At 41.4% G+C, this 20,190-nt stretch overlaps 1 protein-coding gene across 1 annotated transcript; it reads left to right on the forward strand.

Annotated features, from left to right (window-relative positions):
• The first annotated feature begins 368 nt into the window (after positions 1-368).
• On the forward strand, positions 369-19,784 carry EEF2KMT (eukaryotic elongation factor 2 lysine methyltransferase). The gene is made up of 9 exons (XM_058157750.1): positions 369-377; positions 2,137-2,385; positions 4,027-4,089; positions 6,560-6,640; positions 7,785-7,886; positions 10,144-10,277; positions 12,086-12,402; positions 13,820-13,969; positions 18,397-19,784. The coding sequence occupies exons 1-9, from the start codon at positions 369-371 to the stop codon at positions 18,495-18,497; spliced, it is 1,206 nt and encodes a 401-aa protein (XP_058013733.1). The 3' UTR covers positions 18,498-19,784.
• Positions 19,785-20,190: the final 406 nt, after the last annotated feature.

Below are 20,190 nucleotides of genomic sequence, written 5' to 3' on the forward strand. Positions count from 1 at the left end.
TAATGATGGCGGCAGGTGGTTTGGAGAGCCAGTAGCAAAACTCCCTGCCCCCCCACCCCCGCCGCCCATGCCCACCCAAGCGCCAGGTCACCCACTTCCCACTTATTTAAAAAAATGCTTTTAAAAGGTAAAAAAAGGAGCTGTGAGGATCACAGCTGAGCTGCCTGATTGTCCGAGTTTTTAACTTTAAAAGCATTTTTACAACTTATTCGGCCGAATAGATTGTAAGAAGAATGCTTTTAAAGGTAAAAAGGAGCTGTGAGGATCACAGCTGAGCTGCCTGATTGTCCGAGTTTTTAACTGATGTTTTATTTATTTGTCAATCATATATAAAATAACAGGTGAAAGTATAAACGTAAGTTGGATACATGAAAAGAGTAAGTAAAATGGAATATTAGGACAGGGACGGTAGGCACACAGGTGCTCTTATGCACACCCCTTACAGACCTCTTAGGAATGGGATGAAGTCAACAATAGACAGTTTAAGGTTAAAGGTTTGGGGGTTTGAGGATGAAACCACAGAGTCAGGTAGTGCATTCCAGGCATTGACCACTCTGTTGCTGAAGTCATATATTCTGCAATCGAGTTTGGAGCAGTTTACCTTGAGTTTGCATCTATTATTTGCTTGTGTATTGTTGCGGTTGAAGCTGAAGTAGTCATTGATTACTTTATTATTATTTATTTATTTATTTATTACTATTTATTAATAGTTATTCTGTATTTATTGCTTTTATTAATAGTTATTCTGTATTTATTACTATCTATTAATAGTTATTACTATTTATTAATAGTTATTCTGTATTTATTACTATTTATTAATAGTTATTATGTATTTATTGCTATTTATTAATAGTTATTCTTCCTAGGGGAGGATGAGAGTTTATGGATAGTTAGCATAAGTTTAGCTTATGATTGTTAGATGTTTGTTCTACCCTGTATTTTGCTCTGGGAAGTCTGGGGGTGGGGTTGGGAAAAGGGGGGGAAGGGGAGAGTTTGGGGAGGGGAGGAGAAGGAGGAGATATTTGTTAAGATTTTGTAAAACTTTTTTAATAAAAAAAAAGTTATTCTGTATTTATTTATTACTATTTATTAATAGTTATTCTGTATTTATTGCTATTTATTAATAGTTATTCTGTATTTATTTATTACTATTTATTAATAGTTATTCTGTATTTATTGCTATTTATTAATAGTTATTCTGTATTTATTTATTGCTATTTATTAATAGTTATTCTGTATTTATTGCTATTTATTACACATCTTAAAACACATCTATTTATCTGCGCAGGACTGGATTAGATTTTAAAATTTAAATGGTTTTAAATGGGTTTTATTATGTATATTGTGATTTTAATAATTCGGCCATTTCTAATAAGTTTTTTAACTGATGTTTTATTTTGTATTTAAATGTATGTTTTTATTCCCTGGCAGATATTGCAATCCTTGAACATCTGGATTACAGTGCAGGGGCTTGTCTACACTGCTTTGGGCTTGTCTACAAGGCTGCTGCGAGAAATCCTACAAACAATAGATTTAAACTTAATGTTAACCGCTCCAAATTTGATTGCAGAAAATATGACTTCAGTAACAGAGTTGTTAATGCTTGGAATACACTAACTATTACCTGACTCTGTGGTCTCTTCTCAAAGTCCCCAAAGCTTTAACCAAAAACTATCTACTATTGACCTCATCCCATTCCTAAGAGGTCTGTAAGGGGTGTGCATAAGAGCACAAAAGTGCCTACCGTTCCTGTCCTACTGTTTCCTTCATTATATACAATTTATATAGTTATTACATGCTTATACTCATATATATATATATATATATATATATATATATATATATACTTATATGTTGTATAGATACTTCATGCTTATGCTTATGTATACTATTATGAAAAATAAATAAAAATAAATAAATAAATTACTAGTTATTCTGTATTTATTTACTATTTATTAATAGTTATTCTGTATTTATTGCTATTTATTAATAGTTATTCTGTATTTATTTATTAATAGTTATTAATAGTTATTCTGTATTTATTGCTATTTATTAATAGTTATTCTGTTAGCTACCCCCAAAAGATCTCCAGCTGAGTGTTGCACTTGGGACAAAGGAGCCGTGTAAACGCGGCAGCTCGCATCCTCTCAAACCCGCGCACACGCGCTCCCAAACTCACACGGGAGGACACGCACACACACACGCCCACTCGCGGGCGGGCACACACGGAACCTGCCCCTACCACACCTCCGGAAGACCGAACGCACGGAGGAGGAGGAGGAGCCGATGGAGGAAGGCGGAGGGCAGGCCCTGGAAGAGAAGGCAGCGCTGGGCTTCCAGAGGGGCTTCCTAGCCGGGAAGCGCCTGGCCGAGCTCCCCTGGGAGGTGAGCGCAAAGCAGCGCCCGCGGGCGCACGGTTGCACCAGCAGCGGGGCCCCTGTAGCACTGATTGAGAGGCGCGCGTGGGGAGGGGGGGGAAGAGTTCCTTGGAGGCGGAGCCCGCGAGCGGGAAGGGGGAGGGTCTTCCAATTTTGCCAGATTTTGGAGAGGGGAGGGGAGGTAGAAATTGCAAGATAGGAAGGTGAGGAGGGGCTGGAATCCCCCCCACTCCCTTTGCTGGATGCCCTCTCCTCTCTTTTATTCCCTGGCAGATATTGCAGTCCTTGAACATCTGGATTACAGTGCAGGGGCTTGTCTACACTGCTTTGGGCTTGTCTACAAGGCTGCTGCGAGAAATCCTACAAACAATAGATTTAAACTTAATGTTAACCGCTCCAAATTTGATTGCAGAAAATATGACTTCAGTAACAGAGTTGTTAATGCTTGGAATACACTAACTATTACCTGACTCTGTGGTCTCTTCTCAAAGTCCCCAAAGCTTTAACCAAAAACTATCTACTATTCCTCACCCCATTCCTAAGAGGTCTGTAAGGGGCGTGCATAAGAGCACAAAAGTGCCTACCGTTCCTGTCCTACTGTTTCCTTCATTATATACAATTTATATAGTTATTACATGCTTATACTCATATATATATATATACTTATATGTTGTATAGATACTTCATGCTTATGCTTATGTATACTATTATGACAAATAAATAAATAAATAAAAATAAATAGAGCAGGGGTCTTCAACCTTGGTCCCTTTAAGACTTGTGGACTTCAACTCCCAGAGTTCCTCAGCCAGCTTTGCTCCAATCTTGATTGCAGAAAATATGACTTCAGTAACAGAGTTGTTAATTCCAGGAATGCACTACCTGATTCTGTGGTCTCTTCCCCAAATCCCCAAAGCTTTAACCAAAGACTGTCTACTATTGACCTCACCCCATTCCTAAGAGGTCTGTAAGGGGTGTGCATAAGAGCACCAGCGTGCCTGCCGTTCCTGTCCTAATGTTCCCTTTGATTGCATCCAATCTGTATGGTTATTTCATGCTTATACTTATATATACTGTTGTGTTTGACAAATAAATAAAATAAAAATAAATAAATAAAATAGAGCATTTAGTGACCAAAGATGCAACCGCACTGGAAAAAAGTGGCTTAGGATAGCTTTTTCACACTTAATTACGCTTTTGAAGCATCCCCACGGCCCCACGGTCAAAATTCAGATGCTTGGCAACTAGTTCCAATTTATGACGGTCACTGTGTCCCGGGGTCACGTGATCCCCTTTTGTGACCTTCGGACAAGCAAAAGTCAGCGGGGGAGCCAGATTTGCTGAACAAAGGTGGCAAGAAAAGTTGTAAAACAGGACAAATTCACTGAACATATTTTTCACTTAACAACGTAAAACTTTGGGCTCAGTTGTGGTTGTAAGTTGAGAACTATCTGTATTTTCATTTTTCTGAGATACACAGAATAAATGTGAGGTTTTGTTTTTTTTTAAGTGAAAAATCAGATATAAAACATCTTAGAAGAACACAGAAATTGCTGGTTGCTCCTCAGCAAAATAAAACAATGCTTTCATGAGCTGTAATTCATTTAACTGCCTTTCCTCCATCAAATCCTACATGTGTTTTGTAATCTAGAGTCTTGAAGAGGTCCTGAAATATTCCGAGGATTCCTCTCCATTTTTGGCTATCCTGCAGAAGGTAAATATTTCTTTGGAAGTGGATCTTATTTTCTTCTTGATCATTATCATCTTCTTTTAATGACCCTATAATCCCTTGCGGGGTGGAGTCTCTGCAGCTAAATGGAGCTTGCAGAGTGTTTTAATGGCCGGATGCCCTTCCTGTCGCCAATGCGGAGTTTTGTTCAGCTGATAAACCCTCAGTGTACCCAGAGAGAGAAATATCAGCCTCTACCTAGGATTGAACTCACAGCCTCCTGATTGTGAGGCGAGAACTCCACCTCTAGGCCACCGCATCGCTTGTTATTTCCTTCTCAATCTTTCTATGCAAATTATTATTATTATTATTATTATATTTATATTTGTATACCGCCCATCTCCCGAAGGACTCAGGGCGGTTCACAGCCAATAAAACAACAGAAAATATATAATACATATAAAACAGCAAAAAGAATAGAAAATTAATTCAATTGATGGCCTAAAACTTTTAAATACAAATTTAAAACCCCGTTTAAAACCCCTGATTTAAAACCCCAATTTAAAACTACGTTCATGAAGCAGGGGGGTGTTTAAGGAGTAACCCCTAGTAAGGAAGGAGTGCAAGACATTCTTCCATCTTTCTTTCTGTTTTGCATCAATTATGCAAAACCAGTATCCCGGCTGAGGTTGTGCATCTCTCAAAGCTAAGATCTGAAATGTTTTGTTTGTTTTTTAGTTTTAGTTTTGGGTGTTTTGTGGACATAGCCCTTGTGGTTTTGCAAACCATGAGTTATACCATAGCACTTAGAATTATATACCATCCCATAGTGCTTTAAAGTACTTTCTGAGCTGTTTATTATGTCCGCAACAATCTGGATCCTCACTTTACTGACTTCGGAAGGATGGAAGGCTGAGTCAACCTTGAGCCGCTTCAAATCGAACTGCTGGCAATGGGTAGAGTCAGCAGGCAATACTGTGTTCTAACCACTATCCACCAAAGCTAATCAGCAGTAGTACTTGTATACCACTTCATGGTGCTTTACAGCCCTGTTTACAGAGTGCTTTACAGTTTAGAGTCAGCCTATTTGCCCCCAACAATCCGGGTCCTCATTTTACCAACCTCGGAAGGATGGGAAGCTGAGTCAACCTTGAGCCTGGTGAGATTCGAACTGGCAAGTTGCTGGCAGCCAGCAGTCAGCAGAAGTAGCCTGTAGTACTGCACTCTTAACCACTGTGCCACTACAGCTTCTCCTTCCTTCCTTCCTTCCTTCCTTCCTTCCTTCCTTCCTTCCTTCCTTCCTTCCTTCCTTCCTTCCTTCCCAATAGCACTTAGACTAAATACCACTTCACAGTCCTTTTACAGCCCTCTCTAAGCGGTTTACAGAGTCAGCCTATGGCCCCCAACAATCTGGGTTCTCATTTTACCAACCTCGGACGGATGGAAGGCTTAGTCAACCTTGAGCTGGTCAGGATCGAACTCCATGCAGTGGGCTGCATTCTAACCATTGTGCCACCATGGCTTTATATTTTAGTACTTTTAGTACTGGTCACACCTCTGGGAACCAATTAATGGGGATAGCTCAGGCCGGGATAGCTCAGGCAATAGAGAAGCCTGTTATTAGAACACAAAGCCTGCAATTACTGCAGGTTCGAGCCCGGCCCAAGTGGGCCTCTGGTGGCGCAACAGGCTAATGCAGCCTATTATTAACAGCAACTGCTTGCAATATTGCAGGTTCAAGTCCCACCAGGCCCAAGGTTGACTCAGCCTTCCATCCTTTATAAGGTAGGTAAAATGAGGACCCAGATTGTTAGGGGGCAATAAGTTGACTTTGTATATAGTATACAAATGGATGAAGACTATTGCTTGACATAGTGTAAGCCGCCCTGAGTCTTCGGAGAAGGGCGGGATATAAATGCAAAAAAAAAAAAAAAAGGTTGACTCAGCCTTCCACCCTTTATAAGGTAGGTAAAATGAGGACCCAGATTGTTGGGGGGGGCAATAAGTTGACTTTGTAAAAAATATACAAATAGAGTGAGACTATTGCCTTATACACTGTAAGCCGCCCTGAGTCTTCGGAGAAGGGCGGGGTATAAATGTAAACAAACAAACAAACAAAATACTAACGTACCCCTGTATTCTTAATCGAGTCTTGTCTTCTATGAGATGTGGGGTCCATAAAGGATAATATTTGAAGGTCAGGGTTGAGGGATGTGGTCCTTGATGCTCTCTGCGCTTGGTTGTTTTCTTGCAAAAGTTTCATTACTGAACTAGGTAACAACATCAATACTAAAAGGGAGGGGGTTGAGGGAGGGGGAGGAGGACTTTGGGGTCCTTGGTGCTCTGGTTGTTTTCTTGTAGACGTTTCATTACCCAACTAGGTAACACCTTCAGCCCCTAGTTTGGGTCATGAAACATCTGCAAGAAAACAACCAAGCTCAGAGAGCACCAAGGACCCTCCGTTCTGAGGTCCTTCTACCACGCGGCCATCTGCTCTTGTTTTTCATCGTTTCAGACTGTGTATCATCCACTCTGCTTGAAGTATCCTCCATCGGTTCAGTACAGAAGACGCTTCTTATCCGAGCTGATCAAAAAGGTATGGTTTGGGTTGTGGTTGATCACACAGGTTAGATTGCCGTAGTGAACTCTTCATGAGACTGTCCTTGAAGACTGACTGCCCAGAGCAGTATTTCTCAACCTTGGCACCTTAAAGATGGGTGGACTTCAACTCCCAGAATTCCCCAGCCAAGTCCAGACATCTTCAGGATGCCAAGGTTGAGAAACGCTGGTCCAGAATCTCTCTGACTTCTGACTGTAGATTGGAATCCAGTCAAGCTATATTGATAATGGTGAGATTTCAGAGAGAAGGATCGTTTTATTTTGAAGCTGAATTAAAGGTGCCACTTGGGAGGTTTAATGAAGCCAGCTGAAAGATATCCTGTTTTGGGGCTCTGCTTCAGATCCCTTTGCTACCCAGATATGCCCTGGTTTAGAAGCTCCAAATAGGTAGGTAGGTAGGTAGATAAGATAGATAGATAGATAGATAGATAGATAGATAGATAGATAGATAGATAGATAGATAGATGGATGGATGGATGGATGGATGGACGGACGGACGGACGGACGGACGGACGGACGGACGGACGGATGGATGGATGGATGGATGGATGGATAAATAGATAATAGATGGATGGATAGATGATAGATAGATAGATAGATAGATAGATAGATAGATAGATAGATAGATAGATAGATAGAATTCTTTATTGGCCAAGTGTGATTGGACACAAGGAATTTGTCTTTTTCCACTAATACTTGGAATAACTTGCTGCCTTTGAGGTATTTATTTTTAGGTGGTTTCGAATGCTTTGTTTTATTTTTTAGATTATAACTACATGTTTTGACCCTTATTATAAACTTCGATATAAATATATCAAAGGATTTTGATATAATTTTTGACAAAAGTTGGATTATATCTTGAGATGTATGCCTCAGCTAATAACCCAATTGGGAGTGGGTTATTTTTATTATTATTATTTTTATTGATGTCTGCTTAATATAACATTCTCCTGCTATTTTAAAAAAAGCAGACAAGCCTGACAATTATTCTCCAGCCAGGTTGTAGAAAGCATTGTGGAAGGAAATGAAATAAAATCTCGTTGGATTATTTCGTTTTCTGTCTGGATCATCTTCCCAAATTAGTACGGTATCTTCTGCTGTTTTCCCCCCCTTCACTACAGCATGAATCTACAAGCACCGAGCCTCTGGATCAACTCTACGAAGCCCTAGGGGTTGTCCTAAATTGTGAAGAAACCACACACTGTTACAAGAACTATTTATTGGTAAGTAGGAATCATCACAAGCACTGATGGTATTAGGGGACCTTGGTGCTCTCTGAACTTGCTCGTTTTCTTATTTATTTATTTTATTTTATTTTATTTGTCACAACAGTATATATTCTTGCAGTACAGCACTGATTATGTTACCTAGCTTGGGTAATGAAACATCTGCAGGAAAACAAACAAGCAAGCTCAGACAACACCAAGGACCCCTTAAGTAGGAAGTCTCTGTTGGCTCAGACTGGTAAGACAGTCTGTTATTAACAGCAGCTGCTTGCAATTACTGAAGGTTCAAGCCCCACCAGGCCCAAGGTTGACTCAGCCTTCCATCCTTTATAAGGTAGGTAAAATGAGGACCCAGATTGTTGGGGGCAATAAGTTGACTTTGTATATAATATACAAATGGATGAAGACTATTGCTTGACATAGTGTAAGCTGCCCTGAGTCTTCGGAGAAGGGCGGGATATAAATGCAAATTAAAAAAAAAATCACACAAAAAAAACCACACCCAAGTATGAACAGTGCAATCATCTTTAAATCTTCAGGCTCAGTCTCCACGTTCACCTTATATGAGTTCTACTAGCACCTGGAGCCTAAGCTAGAAATCACAGCACAAACTAGACCTGCAGTGGTTCTGTTAAAATTGTCTTTGTAGAGGGTTATGGCCATAGCCTTAAAGAATATGTTCAACAGTTGTGAGGAAAACATGAGTTTAGCTCAGGAAGACGGGAAAGGTTGAGAAAGAAAATCAAGATTGACTCACGTGAAGAACAGCTGCAGGATTTGGGTTTGGCTAGTCTAAAGAAAAGAAGAATTGGGGGTGACATAATAGCAGCATTCCAGTATTTGAGGGGCTGCCACAAAGAAGAGGGGGTCAAATTATTCTCCAAAACACCAGAAGGCAGGACAAGAAGCAATGGATGGAAACTAATCAAAGAGAAAAGAAACCTGGAATTAAAGATAAACTTCATAAGAGTGAGGACAGTTAACCAGTGGAACAGCTTCCCTCCAGAAATCGTGGGTGCTCCATTACTGGAGGTTTTTAAAAAGAACGTATCTGAAATGGTATAGGATCTCCTGCTTGAGTAGGGAGCTGGACTAGAAGACCTCCAAGGTCTCTTCCAAATTCTACTCTACTTTACCCTACCATGGAAAAGCTGTTTAGTTCTCATTAGCTAGCCATACCCTTCTGGGATTCAAACTTGGGCTGCCTGCATATTAGGCAGTTGTATTAACCTCTGAGCCACAAGTTCTCCTCCCTTTATCAGCTTGAGCCAGGGGAAAGATTAAATGTTTTTCTGTCGAAGAACCTGGTCTACCCCAATGTGATCTGCCCCTTTCGCCTTTCAGCTCCAATCCAGGAGCCCTCAGGCAGTCGCTTTCACGACAAACCATTTTATATCAAATTTTACCAAGCTCGAAATAGATCTATACTAGTCTCCCTTTCTTTCTTTATCAGCAAATACACACACACACACACACAAATATATATATAAAGAGAGAGAGGGAGGGAGGGAGAGAGAGAGAGAGAGACTTATGACCATTCGTTTAACGACATATAAGGTCTTGGAGACCACTGTGTAAGTAAAATGTATATCAGTGAAAAGCGCCTAATGTCCTTTGAGATACACTGACTTTAGATGGGAAAGATTTCAGTTGCTGGAATTACCATATATATTTGTGGATACGCCCACCCGCAGGTAAGCCAACCCTTGAATGTTTAGCTCAAATTCCATGAAAAACCGTGCCATCTGTAGGTAAACCGACCCTTGAAAATTGTGGTGTGGTTTGTTGTTGTTTTTTAATTCCACAGTTGGCTTAGCCGATCCAGTCTCTATAGGATTCATGTTCTGTTAAAAACTCAAAGATCTAAATTGCTCTGAAGATGCTTAAAACTACCCTGCCCGCTTGTTCCTAAGGAAGTCATTATATTCTCCTAGAATTCATAACAGGCCTCACTAAATTTACTCCCATAAAACCCTACAGCGGTTAGCAGCCTCTAGCTAATTTGGGAACTAGGAAGGGTTAGGCCTTCTGAATACCCAGATGGGACCCATCAAGGGAACTCCAGGGCAGAATGCCAGGCTGGGAAACCAACTGTTATCCTGAAAAACGGCGGTGTCAACTCCCCATTGTGCTGTTGCGTTGAAAAGGGCATTTTGTACAACATCCCCGGGAATCTTAATTCAACTCGAGGGCGTCTTTCATTTTATGGGTCTCCAAATGCGATGGATCCTTCCTACTAATATGTTCCTTTCAGCCTTCAGGAGATGCCATCACGCTTCGTGAAAATGTGGCCATTGTTTCACGGGGAACCACGGGCCTCGTCACCTGGGATGCTGGCCTCTACTTGGCCGAGTGGGCTCTGGAGAATTCGGAGGTCTTCAGAAACAGGTAAGGTTTCTCCACTTCAGACTTGAACAGAGCCAGTTAAGCTGGGGTCCTTTGGGAAGACTGATGTGGACCCTCTTGTGGGCTGTCGGCCGCCGGCCCCTCCAGCAACTGAATCAGAGGAAGAGGAGGAGGCGTGGGAGTCAGGATCAGTCTCAGGGCAACCTGAGAACTGAGGGGGGAGAGGGAATGGAGCTGGCAGAGAGAGAGAGAGAGAGACAGAAGCGAAGCCTGGGCTGTCCGCCAGCCCTCAGATGGAGAGTCTACAGCCCCCAGGCCTGGAGGTGGCTAATGAGGAAGTGGAGGAACAGCTGGGTCCAGTGCCTGATGTGCGGATGCACAGAAGGCAGAGGAGAGGAGAGCAGTGGAAATCTATGGGCCGGTCCTTGGGACGGAAGAGCCACCACTGCTAGCGAGGCCCCACCCTAGCTCTGGGGATAAAAGGCAGGGGGCGAAGAGGCTCAGCTTGTTCCCTTTGTGAAGACTGACATGGACTCACTAAGAGGTGGACCTGTTGGGACAACTGAGCAAAGGACAGAAAAATAAGCGTAAAGCCACCTGTATAATAAACAGATGTGAGATGTGCTGTGGTTAATGTTATGTGGGTAGTCCTCGACTTACAACAGTTCATTTAGTGACGGTTCAAAGTTAAAATGGCACTGAAAAAAGTAACTTATGACGGGACAATTCAACCATCCTAAATACAGGACAGTTGCCAAACACTTGAATTTTGATCACCTGACAGGTTACAACATTTCTAAGGTGAGGACCAGTCATAAGTAATTTTTTTACGGGGCCCTTATAATGTTGAACGGTTCTTAAATGATCGTATTTCAAGGAGTAATTTTGTCTGAAAGATAGCATTAGCAATAGCGCTTAAGACTTATATACCGCTTCACAGTGCTTTTACAGCCTTCCCTAAGCGGTTTACAGAGTCAGCCTTTTGCCCCCAACAATCTGGCTCCTCATTTCCATCCTCGGAAGGATGGAAGGCTGAGTCAACCTTGAGCTGGCCAGGATCGAACTGCTGGCAGTGGGCAGAGTCAGCAGGCAATACTGTGTTCTAACCACTATCCACTAAAGCTGATCAGCAGTAGTACTTACTTGTATACCACTTCACAGGGCTTTACAGCCCTGTTTACAGAGTGCTTTACAGTTTAGAGTCAGTATATTGCCCCCAAGAATCCGGGTCCTCATTTTACCCACCTCGGAAGGATGGAAGGCTGAGTCAACCTTGAGCCTGGTGAGATTTGAACTGCCAAATTGCAGGCAGCTGGATCAGCAGAAGTAGACTGTGGAACCGCACCACCGCGGCTCAGATGAAGCAATTTGCATGGAGAACTTTCCTTATTTTAGGCATTTACGTACTTGATAGGGTGGGCTGAGTGATACTGATTGAGCCAATGATACCTAGTCAATTGCCATGGCTGAGGATGGATTTGGAACAAGTCCATCTTCTTCCTAGCTCCAAAGCTGAGAGGAATTGGTGAAATGAATGGTAGACCCGAAACTATTCTTTCTTCATAACATAACATAATAACAGAGTTGGAAGGGACCTTGGAGGTCTTCTAGTCCAACCCCCTGCCCAGGCAGAAGACCCTACACCATTTCAGACAAATGGCTATCCAACATTTTCTTGAAAATTTCCAGTGTTGGAGCATTCACAACTTCTGCAGGCAAGTCGTTCCACTGATTGATTGTTCTAACTGTCAGGAAATTTCTCCTTAGTTCTAAGTTGCTTCTCTCCTTGATTAGTTTCCACCCATCTTCGTCTACTTTGTTCCACATTCATCCTCTTTCTCTTTTTTTAGAAGAATTCTGGAATTGGGGAGTGGGATTGGGTTGACGGGAATTGCCATTTGCAAGGCTTGCCACCCGAGAGAGTACATCTTCAGCGATCATCACGAGGGCGTCCTTCAACAGCTGTCCGAGAACATTAATCTGAATGGTTTGACTTCGGAGCCTGAATCTTGCAGCCACCCTACAGAAGAAAGCCCAAACCATCGGGGCCATCTTGAAGTTGACCTGGAAGATGACCACGTCCGAATATCTGTAAAAGAACTAGACTGGAATCTAGTGTCCAAAGATGAGCTTGCAAAATTGAAAGCTGACGTCATTCTGGCTGCAGGTAATGGATGTCCTCGGCTCGGACTTAGCTTGCTGAGTTAGAAATAAAAAACATGTTCTAAGCACTGGAGTTTTGAGATGCGGGCATTCATATCTGGAAACAGTGCAGTGAAGAGCAACAAAGATGATTATGGGACTGGAGGATAAAATAGACGAAGAACGGTTGCAGGAATTGGGTCTGTCTAGTTTAATGAAAAGAAGGACTAGAGGCAGAGGTGAAATGCTACCGGTTCCCTCCGGTTCGGACAAATCGGTAGTAAAAAAAATGCTTTAAAAAGTAAAAAAAAAAAAAGATTCCGAGGATCATATGGCACAGCTGATTGTCAATCAGAGATTGTCAATCAGCTGTGCCGTGCGATCATTGGAACCTTTTTTTTTTTTTACTTTTTTAAAGCATTTTTTTTACTACCGGTTCGGGCGAATAGATAGTAAAAAATGCTTTAAAAGTATTTTAAAAATTGGCCACACCCATCCAGTCACGTGACACCCCCACCAAGCCACGCCCACCAAGCCATGCCCATAGAACTGGTAGCAAAAAATTTTACATTTCACCATGACTAGAGGTGACAAAACAGCAGGGTTCCAATATCTAAGAGGCTGCCAGAAAGAAGAGGGGATCAACCTATTTTCCAAAGCACCTGAAGGCAGGACAAGAAGCAGTGGGTGGAAAGTGTCTGTGGAGATTCTCAGTCATCCAGGTCATGGTTGTCCAAAAGGTGCTTTTTTTCAAGAGCCAACTGGACTTTCTGGTTTTTTTCTTGGAAGACATTTCGCTTCTCATCCAAGAAGCCCCTTCAGCTCTCTGACTGTATGGTGGAATCGACTCAGAGCTGAAGAAGCTCCTTGGAAGAATGAAATTTCCATTCCCCAATGTCCAGTCAGAGCTGAAGAAGCTCCTTGGATGAGAAGTGAAACGTCTTCGAAGAAAAACCAGAAAGTCCAGTTGCCTCCTGAAAAAAAACAGCAGTTTTGGGACATGTTTTGTTGTACATCGCCCAGGGTCACTTGTTTTGGGGAGATAGGTGACTATAGAAGTTTGAAAAATAGATAAATATAGCTAACCCTATTCTGTGCACTGTTCAGAAGTATTCATGTTTATGACTTTTGCGATATATCTTGATTTTTGCAAAATGGTTTTCTTTCCAATCGCCAGGAAGAGGTAAGGATTTGTGCAGGGGTTCCAGTGTGAAAAAACAAAAAAACAGTTGGACCATTAATTGCCACATAGTGGCCGCCATCTTGAATTTTTTGACCCTACCCTGCAGATGCTCCAGTCTGGATCTATTTTAAATCCCTGCCTATCTAGTGATCCATTCTCTCCAATCGATACAGCCTTGCAATTTGCATTTATAATTTATTTATTTTTAAATTGCTACTTCATTTGTTCCGTTTTTTTGATCCCTTTAAATTCCTATCAGATGTGGTATACGATCCGGAGGTAAGCCGGCACTTGATTGGCATCCTGCAAAAATTTCCCAGGGACGGCGGGAACAGAGAAACGCCTGAAGTTTACATTGCCTTCAATATCCGAAATCCGGATACGTATCACGACTTCCAAATGCAACTTGGTAAGGTCGGAAGCTGGCTGCTTCTCGGCGGCTCAGAATTGTAAAGTTAACGTAAGAGAAACGAGCCTGGAATTTTTTTCCAAGGGTGGGAGGCTTTTGGCTTGTTTCTTAGACTGTTTCCTGATCGCTTATTTGTACCCTATGACTGTCATTAAGTGCTGTACCTTATGATTCTTGATGAAGGTATCTTGTCTTTTATGTAGTATATGCACCAAATTCCTTGTGTGTCCAATCACACTTGGTCAATGAAGAATTCTATTCTATTCTATTCTATTCTATTCTATTCTATTCTATTCTATTCTATTCTATTCTATTCTATTTTACTCTACTCTATTCTATTCTACTCTACTACTCTACTCTTTCCTATTCTATTCTACTCTACTCTACTCTACTCTACTCTTTCCTATTCTACTCTACTCTACTCTACTGTACTCTACTCTACTCTACTCTTTCCTATTCTATTCTATTCTACTCTACTCTACTCTTTCCTGTTCTATTCTACTCTACTGCTCTACTCTACTCTTTCCTATTCTAGTCTCCTCTCCTCTTCTCTTTCCTATTCTATTCTATTCTACTCTACTCTACTACTATACTCTACTCTACTCTTTCTTATTCTACTCTAGTCTACTACCTGTATGCCAACAACTCTGGCCAGCTCCCAGTGCTTAAACAGAGACATTCCAGGAAAATCAATAAAATTTAAAAGATGGCAAATGCGAGAAAGCAAGGGGGTGGACTCGACTTTGCTGGCTGAGGGACTCTGGGAGTTGAAGTCCACAAGTCTTAAAGGGACCAAGGTTGGAGACCCCTGGAATAGATGACCTACAAGGTCCCTTCCAACTCTGTTAATCTAATCAACTTGGGTCACACTCCCCCTGGCCAAAAGCTTGGGGAAGAGCCAGATCTTTACGGCTGTTCTGAACAATTGCAGAGTGGAATCTACTGGGATCGGGGGGGCGGGGGGCGGAGGATCTTGTCCCACAGGGCAGGCAGTGATACAGGGAAAGTGCACTTTGGAGGTCCCAAGAGATGGTATTGTTTCGTTCAAGAAATCTAGAATGTGCCAATCCTGTTCGGTTAAAGCAGCCAAGTAGATTATATTAACAGAGTTGGAAGGGACCTTGTAGGTCATCTAGTCCAACCCCACCCCCAAGCAGGAGACCCTACATCATTTCTGACAGATCGCAGCCCAGTCTCTTCATGAAAGCCTCCAGGGATGAAGCTCCCACAACTTCCGAAGGCAACTTCTGTCCAATTGATAGATTGTTCTCACTGTCGGGAAATTTCTCCGTATTTCCAGGTTGAATCTCTCCTTCATCAGTTCCCATCCATTATTCCTTGTCTAGCCTTCGGGTGCCTTGAAAAATAGCTTGATCCCCCTCCCCTCCTCTCTGTGGCAGCCCCTCAAATGTTGGAAGACTGCTATCCTGTCTCCCCTGGTCCTTCTCTTCACTAGACCAGTTCCCGCAACCATTCATCGTATGTTTTAGCCTCCAATCCCCTAATCATCCTGGTTGCTCTTCTCTGCACTCTTTTTAGAGTCTCAACATCTTTTTTATATAGTAGTAGATTCTATGGAGACAGGTGGGGCCACATAGTTCAACCAGATTCCTTGAACATAAATCCCACTCAGAAGCAAACTGGCAACCAGTCCAACTCACAAAACAGAGTAACATAGTTTACTTTCCCTCTGATAAGGACAGGGGGCGTAAAATAATACGCCAATGAATAAACCTGGGATTTGCAAGCGCCATGGAGCCTATAATCTGCAGTGCATCGTTAATTAATAGTGAATAAATACATCACTTTAGAAGATTGGAAAGCGCTGTTAAAAGCTCTAATCAAAGCGTGGCTATCAGGAATGAACCTGTTTTAATAGGCACAGCTGGTGTGCCTTGCTTTTATCTTCCAGACAACATCGCTGAAGATTTCCTCTGCTAATTAATGATAGGTAATTAACTAGTTAATGGCCTGCACCAATCCAAGATACGGCAACTGCTCTAATTTTATTTACTTAACAGATTATTTTTTTTTGCTGTTCAAAGGAACAAGGGAAAAGGAGCAGAGGGAATCTCTCTCTCTCTCTTGGATGGGATGGTCCACAAGACTATCACAGCGTATCAGTTCCAACTTGAAGAAGTTGCTGACTTCTTCAGGTTGGAACTGAAGCTGAACTAAAGAGTTCAGGGGTCTCCAACCTTGGCAACTTTAAGCCTGGAGGACTTCAACTCACAGAATCCCCCAGCCAGCAAAGCTGGCTGGGGAATTCTGGGAGTTGAAGTCCTCCAGGCTTAAAGTTGCCAAGGTTGGAGACCCTGCTTTAGTTCAAGACCTCGAGGTCATGTGACTGCATTTTGGGAGGGTCAGCTTTACAACCCATTGTGGTGTTCCATGCTTGGCTAATTTGCAATGTTTTGTGGGGTTTTTTTTGCCAGTTTACATTCGGAAAAATGGGTTTGCTTAATGACTGCCATAGAAAAAATAAATAAATTGGAAAAGTACCTCAAAGTGCAACAACTTACGAGTGTAATTCTGGGGCTCAATTAGTCGTAAGTCAAGGACTACCTGTACTGATAATCTATGCAGATTCTCAGCCATTTAGGGTCATGGTTGTCCCAAAGGTGCTTTTTCAAAAGGCCACTGGACTTTGTTTTTCCTTGAAGACGTTTCACTTCTCACCCCCAGAAGCTTCTTCGGTTCTGGCTGAATGGTGGAGAATTCCACCGGAACTGAAGAAGCTTCTTCGATGAGAAGTGAAATGTCTGCAAGAAAAAACAAAGTCCAGTGGCCTTTTGAAAAAGCACCTTTGGGACAACCCGTACTTTATAAACTTATATTTGCCTCTCTACTAATTCTGGACTAGTCTTTACTACAAGATGCACAAGATGCCGATATTTTCCAGGAATTCACTGAAAATTATTAGGGTTTATAAAAACACCAGAGTCTCTTCGATGTCTCGTGCAACATTCCCGAAAATAATTTCATCCCCGAAAGTCCACTTTTTATAAAATTGGTCTTGATAGATCGCACGTCTGAACTGTTGTTGTTTTTTGTTGGTGGTGGTGGTGGGTTTTTTGCAGTCTCTTATTAACGCAGGAAAATCGATAGGGGAATAAAATGCAATGAAGGCTTTAATATATTGCAGAGAACTTTAAAAAAAAAAACCTGGACATTTAAAAATGAACCACTGTGAGGTTCGTGTTCTGGGTATGAAAATATTTGCATACGCAGCAGCTATTTTGTCTTACCAGAACAGAGGGATAAGCACTGCGAGGGCTTCATAAAGCCAAAAGGGAACGGCCAATTCCCATTCACTGCACATTAGAATCTCGGTACCAAGGGACTAATTAACTTTCACAGGAGTTGCATTTCCCACAAGCAAGATTCAACCGTGGAAAAAGTTGCCCAGAGTGAATGGAACTTTTTTCTTATTTTGCTTGCGTATCCAAATCTCTGCAATTAATTCACAGGGTGTTTTTAGCCGGACTCCAGAGAGAAGCCATGTACGTCTTACAATAATAACAACAACAACAAAGTTGGAAGGGACCTTGGAGGTCTTCTAGTCCAACCGCCTGCCCAGGCAGGAAACCCTACACCACTTCAGACAAATAGTTATCCAACCTCTTCTTAAAAACTCTCAGTGTTAGAGCATTCACAACTTCTAGAGGCAAGTCGTTCCACTCATTAATTGTTCTGTCAGGAAATTTCTCCTTAGTTCTAAGTTGCTGCTCTCCTTGATTAGTTTCCACCCATTGCTTCTTGTCCTGCCTTCAGGTACTTTGGAGAATAACTTGACTCCCTCTTCTTTGGGGCAGCCCCTGAGATATTGGAAGACTGCTATCATGTCTCCCCTAGTCCTCCTTTTCATTAAACTAGACATACCCAGTTCCAGCAACCGTTCTTCATATGTTTCAGACTCCAGTTCCTTAATCATCTTGGTTGCTCTTCTCTGCACTCTTTCTAGAGTCTCCACAACTTTTTTACATCGTGGGGACCAAAACTGAATGCAGGATTCCAAGTGTGGCCTTATCAAGATATTATAAAGTGGTCGTAACACTTCATGTGATCTTGATTCTATCCCTGTTTATGCAGCCTAGAACTGTGTTGGCTTTTTTGGCAGCTGCTGCATATGGCTGGCTCATATCTAAATGGCTGTCCACTAGGACTCCAAAATCCATCTCCCAGTTACTACTATTGAGCAAAGTACCACATATATGGTACCTGTGCATTATTTTATTTTTTTTGCCTTGTCTTGATAAGTATCATGTTTGGGATATTTAAAAAATAAAAAAAGAGTTTCTTCTTTGTTGCAAATTTATCAAAAATAAAACGAAGTCCTTTGAATTAGAAAATAAAATAAAATAAATAGACAATGTGGAAATATCCCTACGTTTAATCATGTTTCTTTCTGCCGTTTTGTTTTTCAGACAAAGTGGAGATTGGATGGCAAACGGTAGCTACCTCTTGGAAGAATCTTTTTCCATATGACCAGCATGCTAATATAGTAATTTTAAGGCTGCACGTTTAAGGGTTTTCCCCCAAACTCTTGGTTGGAAAGCTTTTTCCAAATATTACGATTCGAAATAACTTCGGCCATCGTGAGCTGGTTTCATTCTCAACATCTTTCTTGGAAGCATCAAAATGCCTCTCACACACTTACCTTCATTACCGGTTTGGAACTGTGAGCACGTACATGTGCGTGGTGCTTCTGCGCATGTGCAGAACCTTCTGTGCATGCGTAGAGCCTCCATTATGACATCCGGGTGGGTGGGTAGAGCCTCCCACCACTTTGCCCGAACTGGGGTGAACCTGTAGAAATCCACCACTCCTCTCACAGCTACATTAAAGACTTCTTGAGCCCCATATGTTGGAAATGTAAAAATAAAGAGGGAACATATTACCATATGTGGTGGTCCTGCCCCGAAGCCCGTAAATATTGGCTAAAAATTAAAATGGTTACAGGAAATCACGAATGAACAATTGGATCTAGAACCGGAACTCTTTTTATTGGGGATTTTCAAAAAAAAAAATGTGAAAAGTATAAAATATGTAATACTACACATATTAACTGCTGCTAGGTTGGCCTTCGCTCAACGTTGGAAACAGCCATGTATACCTACAGAGAAACTTGTTATACAAAAGATCATGAACTACGCAGAAATGGACAAACTAACGCTGAGTTTAAAAGATAAAAGAGACATTGGTGTTTTATAATATATGGGAACAGTGGTATAAATGGATAGAAAGGAGATAGATATTTAGTTACTAAGTATAACCAATAGATAAAACAAGAACAAATACATACAATTTAATATTTATAATCATTGCACGGATTATTGTTATAAGAAAAACACCACAAATAGCTGTTAAGTAATATAACCTTTTCCTTTTTTTCCCCTATGTTTTTAATGTAAAAAAAGTTTAATAAAATATATTTTTTTAAAAAATAAAGACTTCTTGTGTTGTAACCAGTGGCTTTACAAAAGTGTTTCTCTCAGTCTCATCAACTTTAAGATGCATGAATGTCAACTGCCAGAATTCCTGTTTCTCAGTCTTAGCAACTTTATGTGGTCATGAACTCCCAGAATTCGCTGGAGAATGGAAGTTGAAGTCTACACACATCTTAAAGTTGCCAACGTTGAGAAACACTGATTTATAAGATACGTTACTGAACATTTGCACATTGTTTACGGATTTAAAGTGACTGTGTTGCAATGTCAGAGTGTATTTGTAATCTATCCCGTTTATATATTTATGTGAACTATGTAGAACACAGGCTGTTATTTTTGTATAATAAACATGAGGTTGCATATGGTTTGATGTGTTTTTACTTTTTTGTTCGGGGGTCTGTGGTCATCCTGTCAGCCCAGTGAAGTACTGTATTTTTCTGACTATAAGACGCACCTAAATTTAGAAGAGGAAACTAACAAAAAAAAGTTTTTGGCCTCCACGTGCCCCATTTTTGGGCCTTTTTTGGGCCTTTTCCAGCCTTTTTTCGGCCCATTTTCAAGGCTTTTTTCTGCCCTTTCTAGTTTTTTTCAGCCCGTTTTTGAGGCTTTTTTCAAGCCTGTTTCTGAGGCTTTTTTCAGCCTGTTTTCAAGGCTTTTTTCGGCCCATTTTTGAGGCTTTTTTCAGTCCACAAAAAGCCTCAAAAATGGGCCGAAAAATCCTTGAAAATGGGTCTAAAAAGCATAAAAAACAGGCCGAAAAAATCCTCAAAA

This window comes from Ahaetulla prasina, chromosome 14 (assembly GCF_028640845.1).
Source record: "Ahaetulla prasina isolate Xishuangbanna chromosome 14, ASM2864084v1, whole genome shotgun sequence".
Classification (NCBI taxonomy): Eukaryota; Metazoa; Chordata; class Lepidosauria; order Squamata; family Colubridae; genus Ahaetulla; species Ahaetulla prasina.

Bases quoted from the DNA above. Each gene is read 5' to 3' on its own strand.
- EEF2KMT (XM_058157750.1), top strand. The intron at 6,641-7,784 runs GTATGGTTTGGG...CCTTCACTACAG, and splicing joins TATCCGAGCTGATCAAAAAG to CATGAATCTACAAGCACCGA. The intron at 10,278-12,085 runs GTAAGGTTTCTC...CTCTTTTTTTAG, and splicing joins TCGGAGGTCTTCAGAAACAG to AAGAATTCTGGAATTGGGGA.